Source organism: Oryza glaberrima, chromosome 2 (genome assembly GCF_000147395.1).
Source record: "Oryza glaberrima chromosome 2, OglaRS2, whole genome shotgun sequence".
Lineage (NCBI taxonomy): Eukaryota > Viridiplantae > Streptophyta > Magnoliopsida > Poales > Poaceae > Oryza > Oryza glaberrima.
The window spans coordinates 24,440,364-24,451,107 of record NC_068327.1 but is presented as its reverse complement, the minus strand read 5'-3'; the positions used below and the strand labels follow the sequence as shown (position 1 = coordinate 24,451,107).

The 10,744-nt window shown below is 49.9% G+C and overlaps 2 protein-coding genes across 2 annotated transcripts; one reads left to right on the top strand and one right to left on the bottom strand.

The window, feature by feature from the left end:
• The first annotated feature begins 1,258 nt into the window (after positions 1 to 1,258).
• LOC127761531 (gibberellin 2-beta-dioxygenase 6-like) lies at positions 1,259 to 5,799 on the top strand. The gene is made up of 3 exons (XM_052285838.1): positions 1,259 to 1,884; positions 3,364 to 3,694; positions 5,255 to 5,799. Exons 1-3 carry the CDS (start codon positions 1,355 to 1,357, stop codon positions 5,483 to 5,485), a joined length of 1,092 nt encoding a protein of 363 aa, XP_052141798.1. The 5' UTR covers positions 1,259 to 1,354; the 3' UTR covers positions 5,486 to 5,799.
• Positions 5,800 to 8,300: 2,501 nt separating this feature from the next.
• On the bottom strand, positions 8,301 to 9,509 carry LOC127764336 (F-box protein At5g49610-like). Its single transcript, XM_052289205.1, has one exon. The coding sequence runs from the start codon at positions 9,507 to 9,509 to the stop codon at positions 8,301 to 8,303; it is 1,209 nt and encodes a 402-aa protein (XP_052145165.1).
• Between the last annotated feature and the right edge of the window lie 1,235 nt (positions 9,510 to 10,744).

The following is a 10,744-nucleotide window of genomic DNA, read 5'->3' as shown; positions in this document are numbered from 1 at the left end:
ATTTGGTAAGGTTGAAAATGACATCAAAGTGAACAGTCCCTATAATAAAGCAACATAGTACAGTATGGGACACATGCTATTACTGTGAATTTGGATAAGGGTATGTTCGGATTCGTAGTTCTAAAATATGTCCCATTCTATATTATGTTGTTATATTATAGGATGGGGGAGTACCTTGGTTCATTGTGGTCTCATTGTCATGACTGCTAGCTAGGTTTCGGCGTGTTTAGTTGTTTAGGTGTAAAAATTTTAAATTATACGGACACACATTTAAAGTATTAAACGTAGACTAATAATAAAACAAATTACATATTTCGTCTGTAAACTATGAGACGAATTTATTAAGCCTAATTAATTCGTCATTAGCAAATATTTACTGTAGCACCACATTGTCAAATCATGGAGAAAAAGGCTTAAAAGATTCGTCTCGCAATTTATACGCAATCTATGTAACCTATGTAATTAGTTATTTTCTATATCTATGCATGTGTCTAACATTTGATGTGACGGGTGAAAAGCTTTTACGTGTGATCTAAACATGGGCTGACGACATCTGAGTAGTTGAGTCTGTCCATCGACAAGCATATGCTAGGGGATTAGTTTTTTCATCTCGTGATTTCATCTCGTGAAAAGATTCGTCTCGTGATTTCCTTCCAAACTATGTAATTAGTTTTTTCATTTATCTACATCTAATGCTTCATGCATGTGTCCAAAGATTCGATGTGGTGTTTTTAGAAAAAAATTTTGGCAACTAAACGGGGCCTAGGTAGGCTGAGCTCGGCTCTGATCGACACTCTGCCCCCGTGGGGGCGATAGATCGAGTAAACATTAAACAATGATGCACATACACACTTCGAGAAACCTCACTGTTGCATATACGCACGCCCCCCCGCACTGTACACGCGCTGCTCAACTCAACTGCAGATCACACAACGAAAAACAACTAATAAGAAGATTTTTAGTGGCTGCACACTGCATCGCGGCGCGCACGGCCGGTGACAGCGCCATCGCCCGGCTCGTCGCGCGCGCCGGCCCGGGTCAAAACACGGACCACACACCCCCACACACTGTGCTCACGCGTCTCCCCGGCCGCCTCCAAGTGTCGCCTTTTGCCGCCCCCGCGCGCTAGCCGTACATGCAACCCGCAACCAACCAACCAACCAAGCCCCCTCGAGGTCGCCTCGCCAACGGGATACCACCGGCCAACTCCCGCGAGCTCTCTATATAAGCCTAGCTTGCCTTGCTCCTCCTCGCATCCACCCCCAAGCTCGCGCTCAACCAAACACACTACAGCTAGATTATAGCTAAGCTGTGTGTGCTAGCTCGATCGGTAGTAACAACGTCCCAGACAGCCATGCCGGCCATCGCGGATTGCGCGGCCGACCCGCCGCTGGCGGACAGCTACTACGCGCTGCTCCGCCTCGGCGGGGACGACGACGACGACGCGTGCACGAAGGTGACCACGACGCCGCAGCCCGTGTCGGAGTGCGAGCTCCCGATGATCGACGTCGGTTGCCTGACGGCGCCGTCGCCGCCGCCGACCGGCGCCGCCGCCGCCGCCGCCGTGGGGCAGCAGCATCAAGCCGAGGAGAGGGCGGCCTGCGCGGCGGCCATCGCGGCGGCGGCCGCGGAGTGGGGGTTCTTCCAGGTGGTGAACCACGGCGTCGCGCAGGAGCTCCTGGAGGCGATGCGCCGGGAGCAGGCGCGGCTGTTCCGCCTCCCGTTCGAGGCCAAGTCCAGCGCCGGCCTCCTCAACGACTCCTACCGCTGGGGCACCCCGACCGCCACCTCGCTCCGCCAGCTCTCCTGGTCGGAGGCCTTCCACCTCCCGCTCGCTGGCATCTCCGGCAAATCCTGCAACTACGGCGACCTCACCTCCCTCAGGTACGTACATACTCCACGTGTATACACCATCATGCTATAAAAAATAAACTTATAGCTACTCCCTCCATACTCGTAAAGAAAGTCGTTTTAAACAAGCGACACGGTCTCTAAAACATAATTTTGATTTCTTATTTCTTTAAAAGTTATTTATTGAAAAGTGATGTCTGTATATTTTAATTAAAGTATTTTTTAAGATAAATCTATTCATATAATTTTACATTTTCAAACTCAACAACTTGAGTTATTCATAATTTATATTCTCAATGTTTGACTTAAACATTATTTTAAACGACTTTCTTTACATGGACGAAGAGAGTATATATCTAAAATTAAAAATTTACATGGACGAAGAGAGTATATATCTAAAATTTAAATTTTATTTTTTTTATAGTACGGAGGAATTACACGTGCTAGTTAGCTCGCTCGTCAGTCAGTCAGTCAGTCGACACTTCGACATGTGTAGTGCACGCATGATTCAGATTCTTCCATGTTCTATCTATAGCGCTAATTAAGCTGACCAGTATTTGCAAAGTACAGAAGAATAATGATGAAAAGTGTTCTTTGGTCTCGCGTAACTAAATGAATTTATTCGATCGATCGGGACGTACATCGGGTTATATGATTGCGACATGGTGGATTAATTAGTGCGGCGGAATAAGAACCGGGTGAAAAGGAAATATCACTTTAATTACGGTGTGGTTAATAATAAGCTCGCCTAGCAAAATCACTCTTTCGAATGATGTGTCTTGATCATGAAGTACGTAGTTCGAGAGCTGCTGGGGTTCTCTCTAATTCGCATCTAATGATGTAAAAAAAGATAATAAAGCTGTGCTTCTGCTTAGTTTTTTTCTCTTTTTTAAAAAGCGGGATGCAAAATGGTCATCCAAGTACCATGAACACTTACCTTTTTAAGAGACAGCATGAGTTACACTTTATTTTTCTTCAATTACGTAAAAATATGCGTGCACGCACCACTAGCACCGTATCCATATATATACAACGCACTTACCCACCCATGAGTCGACGAGTTTATCTCTTTATCGTACGTCTAAAGATTAAAAAACATTAGTTTTGTATTAAAAACATACTCACCTATATGTAACATTTGATTATTTATGATCACTATGATTTAATCCTTACAAATTGAAACACGTGGTACACTCTAATTAAACTGGTACTTTAGTTGTAGGAAGTTATCAAAAGTCAACAACACAAAAATACGGTCCGCTTTTCAGGAGCTCTTTAGTTATGGGTAAACAATTTGTACAGTACGGAGGGGAAACATGTGTACATATGAAATATAAAACCATTTGTTACCACCGTTAATCCACCTTTTTTTTATGTTTACCTTGATCCAACAAAAGAAATATTCCAGGACCTAACATATATTAGAATAGAGAGGGTTTCAGGTCGGCAAAACAACACAGTACACTGATTTCGCAACTAACACCATCTAGTTGCCGTGTGGGGGCGGCGCAGGGACGTGACGCGGGAGGTGGCGGACGCGATGTCGAGGCTGGCCAGGGCGCTGGCGCGCGTGCTGGCGGAGAGCCTCCTGGGCCACGCCGCCGGCGAGCGATTCCCGGAGGGGTGCGACGACGCGACGTGCTTCCTCCGGCTGAACCGCTACCCGCCGTGCCCCTTCCCACCGGACGACGCCTTCGGCCTGGTCCCGCACACCGACAGCGACTTCCTCACCGTGCTCTGCCAGGACCACGTCGGCGGCCTGCAGCTCATGAAGGGCTCCCGCTGGGTCGCCGTCAAGCCCATCCCCGGCGCCCTCATCGTTAACATCGGAGACCTTTTTCAGGTACACCCATTAACTCCAACGTTGTATAAACATCTCAACACAAATCCCTAAATACCATATATGCATAAGTGGTACTAAGATGGAAGAGAGAAAACAAAAGAGAAAAAGAGGATGAGTCACCCCCTCATAAAGAGAAAAATATGGCGCTGATTGGATGAAAAGTGCATGAAACAAATAGTTTTCTTGTATTGGAGCTAGTATATTAGAGATAATGTGTACTCCCTCCGTCCCATAATATAAGGGATTTTGAGTTTTTATTTATAACGTTTGACCACTCGTCTTATTCAAAATTTTTTGAAATTATTATTTATTTTATTTGTGACTTACTTTATTATCTACAGTACTTTAAGCACAACTTTTTGTTTTTTATATTTGTAAAAAAAAATTTGAATAAGACGAGTTGTCAAATGTTGCAAGTAAAAACTCAAATTCTCTTATATTATGGGACGGAGGAAGTAGTATATTTTACCTCCTAATAATTAATTAGTTGATGACGTGGATAATATTAAGGGTGACAATCATCCCTACTATAAAACTTGCTGTTACACCTAATCATGCATACCACACGTGCTATATATAATGCTATATACCCAATCAACAACTACTCCATATTCCACAAAGCTTTGCACGGGAGAGGAGAAAAAAATGTGCATAATTATTTTGGACAAGGCGAGTACAATACAGGCTCTCGTGGCTGGCCGGCCGGCTGGCTGGCTGGCTGCGGCCGGCAATGCTTTCCAACCTGTAGAGTCAAAGCCTGCATCTGCCTATGGTAGGTGGTTTGTCTGTCTGCGTGAAAAAGTACAGATTCCGTGAAACATATTCCGGGCCTCCGGCTCTCCAAAAGGCGGACGTTGCAGCGTCACGCTTTGCGTACTTGTGCTTGTGGGCATGTCGTGCCTATCATCTGCAGCCTTGCCTGCGTGTATCGCTGTACCACCGCTAGCGAAAAAAAAAAAAAGGCTGCGGATTCCGCTATGATCAAGGGACAGAAAAACATCGTGCAAAAGGGCTAGTAGAATGGAAAGATCGACCTGTCAGTTACACTCACATGGTACATTTGCGACTTTTGCTAGGGAACTTGATCGGTCACGATAACATAGTACTACTACTATTGTACTACTATATCGTGCTATAACTAGAGTCTAAAAGAAATCTCTCAATCTATGCCTATGCCCAACAACACGTTCTAAGAAAATATCTACGTTAATCAGAAAATAGTACATAAATCTAAAGCATATACTTACATCTTGGGAGGACCAAATTATAACAGTTTAGGCACCATTTGAATGTGATAAGCTTAAGCTTATTACAGCACGAAAATGTAGTGGATGATTAAAGCATGATTAATTACTAAGTATTAACCATTGTAAACTTATTTTTTTTAAAAAAAAATCTATATATTTTTTTCATGAAACATACAAATGTGAATCATTAAATTAAGCATCAGTGGACAGTGTATGCGAGGCCGTACTAAACTTATACTCTACCACGTTGAACCAAATTAGGGCGGTTCAATTCAATTCCTGACGTTTTTCCGACTCTACTTCTATTTTGAAGGCGTGGAGCAACAACAGGTACAAGAGCGTGGAGCACAGGGTGATGACGAACGCGACGACGGAGAGATACTCCGTCGCCTACTTCCTCTGCCCGTCGTACGACTCGCCCATCGGCACGTGCAGGGAGCCTTCCCCTTACAAGGCGTTCACCTTCGGGGAGTACAGGCGAAGGGTGCAGGAAGACGTCAAGAAGACGGGGAAGAAGACTGGCCTCAGTAATTTCCTCGTATGAGGCGCACACAAATTCAGTGGCCGGCCAGTTTCAGTTCCGTTCTGTGTATCATCAGTAAATGTACAATTATTAATGACTAAGAGTGCAGTACATTAATTAATTAATTAATTAGTTTATTGTAGCTTAGTTTGACGGTGTACAAGTACTGGTAGGAGATTGCCGGTATATATGTACGTAGGAAATAAGATAAGGGATCCATGTACAGTTTATGTACGGCCTTCGATCCCTTGTCCTTTGGTTTGAATTATGATGTTTCTTAAACGTGCTGTATGTATGTTGATGAATAACTAGTATTTCTTTGGATTTGTAAGAAATTTGATGTACTTGCATTTTATACATAGCTTTGCACTATAGTCTATAGAAGAGCATTCCAAGGGTCATCTCAGGCTTGCGGCCCGGATTGCTATGGCCTCAAGCACGGGATGGGCCTGACACAAATGCTCAAATCTTGAAACTTTATAGGGCCTGAGGTCTTTCAGCAAATGTCGCAGTGGGCCCCTTGTACAGCCTGCACTGTTCGTCTCACTAAACTAGTACTAGCAAAAGGAAAAAGTACACCGTAGGTCCCTCAACTTGTCATCGAATTACAAAATCGTCCCCCAACCGCAAAACGGGATACCACGCATCCCCTAACTTACAAAGCCAGTGCAAACTAAGTTCCTCAGCGGTTTTGATTCCGGTTTTGACCGACGTGGCAACTGACTCAGCGTGGGACCCACATGGGTCCCACATGTCAGCCTCTACTTCCCCACCTCTCTTCCTCTCTCCTCCCCTTTCCATGTCAGCCTCTCTTTCCCCTCCTCTCCCTTCCTCTCTCTCTCTCTCTCTCTCTCATCTCCTTGGGTAGGCCGCCCGGCGGGGGGGGGGAGGAGGAGGTCCGACGATCGGCGGCGCGGTGGCGGACGATGACGACAATGGTGGCCAGCGCGCGCAGCTCCTCCCCCGCCGCCCGTTGGCCCGCGCGCGAGGAACTCACCAAGGGGCAGCACAACGACGAGCGGCGAAGGGAGATGACCGGCGGTGAGGCTCGGCCAGATGCAGCTAGAGCAGCTCCTCCCCGCCGACACCGCCCAGTTCCTCCCCACCGCCGGCGCCGCCCAGCTCTTCTGCACCCACCGTACTCGTCACCCGTGGAAAGGGGAGGAGAGAGGAAGAGAGGTGGAGAGATGAGGGGAAGTAGAGGCTGACATGTGGGACCCACGTGGGTCCCACGCTGAGTCAGCTGTCACGTCGGTCAAAACCGCCGAAAGATCTAGTTTGCACTGGTTATGTAAGTTAGAGGATGCGTTGTATCCGATTTTACGGTTGGGGACGATTTTGTAATTCTATGACAGGTTAGGGGACCTTCGGTGTATTTTTTTTCCTAGCAAAATGTCCATCGAATAAACACCATTGGAATTGGCGATGAAATAACGTCGCTTGAGTTTTTGCGTACGAATCATAAACACAGCTTGAATGAGACCCATGGTGAATTCTGCAGTAGGGGTTTCCAATACATTTAGCAGGCCATCTCAAATAGTCCAACATGCTAAACATAGCCATGGGAAAAATTCTATCAAATAGAAACGGAAATTTCACATGGCAGTTATCCTTATTTTATCCGCCGAATATTCACAAACAGTCAACACGAGGCAACGAGATTCAACCACGCCACAAGCATGGAGATCATGGAGCATTCGCTATTTTCACTATCTTCACGCCAGCTTCAACCACGCCAGCTCTAGGAGCCCTAAAGCAGAAGCATTCGCTATTTTCACTATCTTTTTACAGCAAAGCGTTCACTAATTTGAAGCAGCAAGCAACGAACGGTTGCTTCTCCTTGGGCAATTCATGGGAAGAAGGCAGGCACAAATACCTCGCCTTTCTTGGCAGATTGCGTGCTGAATCAATGGCATTCGCGTAGCTCCATCTCGCTCTTAATTATAAAACCTATTCAAATCGACAGTTTTTTGCTTGTCCAATTCCCATCACCTAGTTCCTCTCAAATTATACATCTAAGTAGTGTGACGCGAAATAAACGTATAAGTCGCGCATTTTTCAGTGAGTGGATATGCTTCGCATGCACCGCCCTGGTCTTGGCATGCTACGGCTGCCCTGCCCTGTATTGGCATGTAGCCTTGCCGGCGGCGGCGGCGGCGGAGGGCAGCGGCGGAACATACAGGCCGACTCATCTTCATCCGCGAGGACATGGAGAAAGCCGGAAGCCGGGTGGATAAAGCTCAACTTCGATGGGTCGTCTAAGCACGCGACCAAGATCGCGAGCATCGGCGGCGTGTACCGCGACCACGAGGGCGCATTCGTGCTCGGCTACGCGGAGCGGATCGGCAGAGCGACGAGCTCCGTCGCGGAGCTCGCGGCGCTCAGGCGCGGCCTCGAGCTGGTGGTGCGGAACGGGTGGCGGCGCGTCTGGGCGGAGGGCGACTCCAAGACGGTGGTCGACGTGGTGTGCGACCGCGCCAACGTGCGGTCGGAGGAGGACCTGAGACAGTGCAGGGAGATCGCCGCGCTGCTCCCGCTGATCGATGACATGGCCGTGTCACACGTGTACCGCAGCGGGAACAAGGTGGCGCACGGCTTCGCCAGGCTCGGACACAAGGCGGTGCGCCCGCGGGTGTGGCGCGCCGCGCCGCCCGAGGAGGTGCTCCGGTTCCTCCAACAAGACGCCGATCAACGATAAAAAAAGGAGAAAAAAAACTGACTACCGCCCCGCGAGTTGTGAGATCAACCGTGTAGAGGCTGACTTTTGTTGATCTGTACAGGATCTGTATCTGTATATAATTTGGACTCGTAAAACGGACGCTTGGTAATTGGTATCCTATAAACGAAGAAAGCTCGGAGTGTAGGCATAAAAGTTGAACCACGTGTAAGACAGTAAGTGTTTCGGCGACGACGTCGTCGCCGTGTCCTGCCAGACCACCGAGACCGCCCGGCTCTCGGCGTCGTAGCACGCGATCTTCCCGGGCACGCTGAAGAACAGCACGCCGTGCCGCCCCGCCTCCCCGGGCCCCCGCACGACGTGCAGCGGCGCGCCTCCCCACGAGAAGTGCTCCAGCGTCACCCTCGCCACGCGCGCGCCGTCGTCGTCGCCGGGGTCGTAGAGCTCCTCAACCCGCGTCAGGTCGACGCGGTACAGCACCGTCCACTCCCCCTCCTCGTCGTCGCGCATCTCCAGCACGTCGAAGCAGGCGGCCCGCCTCTCCTCGTCGGTGTACCCGATCACCTGCAGCCGGCCGCCGGACTCGCCGACGTAGGCGTACACCCACCCGGCGTGGAACCAGCCCTCGGACCGCAGCCTCGGCGGCAGCGGCATCTCGCTCAGCTCCCCGCTGTCGATGGCGAAGCGGAGGAGGCGAGGCGACAGCATCGCCCACACCAGCGAGCCGTTCCAGAAGACGCCACGCGGGTGGCGGAGCCCCGCGAACGGGCTGCGGCGGCAGCGGCCGTCGTACCGGACCGCCGTGCGCCAAAAACGTGTCCGGGAGGAGTAGACGCGGATGCCGTCGTGCCCGCGCGCGACGATCCTGTACTGGTGCCGCGACTTCAACGGGTCGTAGGCGAGGTTCAGATATTGGCCGGCGCCACCGGCGCCGGCCGGGACGTCAACCTCGAAGAATTCCATGGTTTCCGGGTTGCAGACGTAGTGCCGTGCTCTGTACACGCCAAGCTCGCCGTCGATGCGTCGACGGCGGCGGCAGAGGAGAAGCCCGTGGCAGGAGCTGGTGACGTAGGTCTCGGAGTTAGCCGTGTCGGCGGTGGTCGGGATGAACGAGAGGTCGGGGCTGGAATAGCCTCGGAGGAGGGGGTTGTAGCTGAACGTCTCGTGGATCTCGTCGTTGAGGAAGAAGCCGGCGATGACGGGGTGACCGGCGTTGGTGCGCAGGAGGTTTGTGTGCATGAAGAGGTGTTCCGACGTCAAGGCGTGCCATTGCTTGCACACGACTCGCGCGCGGACGAGCTCCTTAGGCGGTAGCCGTGTCAGGATGTTGGCTATGATCTCATCGGGGAATGTCATCTTCCTTACCATTTGGAGCAGAATTGGTACGAGAAGAGGGATCAGGGATGCGCTTGGTTGAAGCTACATACTATATACTGGGGTACTCCATATTGTCTCTGTTCAGGTCAATCCAAAACTGTAAACGTACGAGCCTACGAGGTCATCTCCTCTAGTCACGAACAAGGGTAAATTGAGATAGTCGATCGGGACCGTCGAGCCGGTCGAGGTGGGCTCTTCCCTAGCGATCACGATACTTCCTATTTGGAGTTGGCAATTCTTGGTTACCACGTCGCCGGATAAATCAGAGTGCCACACAGCTGAGCTATTTTGGCCAACACTGCGATGAGTGAACACTGAACAAGTCTTACCGTTTGGCCTAATTACTCACTTCGCCTTGGAGTACATTATTCTGTACGCGAGACATCCAGCTTGTGAATTGTGTGATAGAGACAATTCACCGAGTGCAACTGCGCTGCTCGCGCGCCGAGGGAGCCTGCGACCATGGCGTTTCCAGTTCCCAACTTGTGAGGTGACCGATGGGGATGAAAATCCTTGCGATTTCAAGAAGGGAACACGGCAAAAGTACAAGCTGATTCGGAATTGGGACGTGAGTAGCTTTCTCAGCGGATAAGTTGACTTTGGTTCCCTCATATATATATATATATATAGGTTCAATCTAATTCATATCCTGTAACTACAATACCAGATATCCTAACTCTCTAATTATTAAAATCAGTGTAATTTGACTCCCTTAACGGATTTGAGAGTGGTTTTTTTGCTGACGTGGTACGTTGACCTGCTCTAACCGGCTACGTCATCATACAGGCCCCACGTGTCAGTGTCACATTCTCTCCTCCTTTTCTCATTTCCCAACACGATGCACCTAGCACGACAATGGTTGTGTCCTCCACCAAGGCACCGTCGACACCCTCCGCTGCTCTCTCGCCTCCGCAAGTTCTCCATCAACTCTGTGGATGCGCTCTGGCGTCGGACCACTTCCGAGCAGGTGAAGCAGCAGCCAGCCAGCTCCCGCGTGAGAAGGTGGCGGAGCCCGTCGGCCTCTTCGCCTTCCTGCTGTCATCAACCATGGAAGCGTTGCCCATCTTCATGCAGGAACAGGAGATCCTGGCCAAGGAGATATCGTTGGGCATATACAGCATGACATCATCCACGGTGGTTCCTTCCGTTCCAACTGGCGCTGACCGTGGAGTTCACAGTGGTGGTGTACTGGATGGCGGGGCTTCGAAGCAAAACGTTCGGGTATT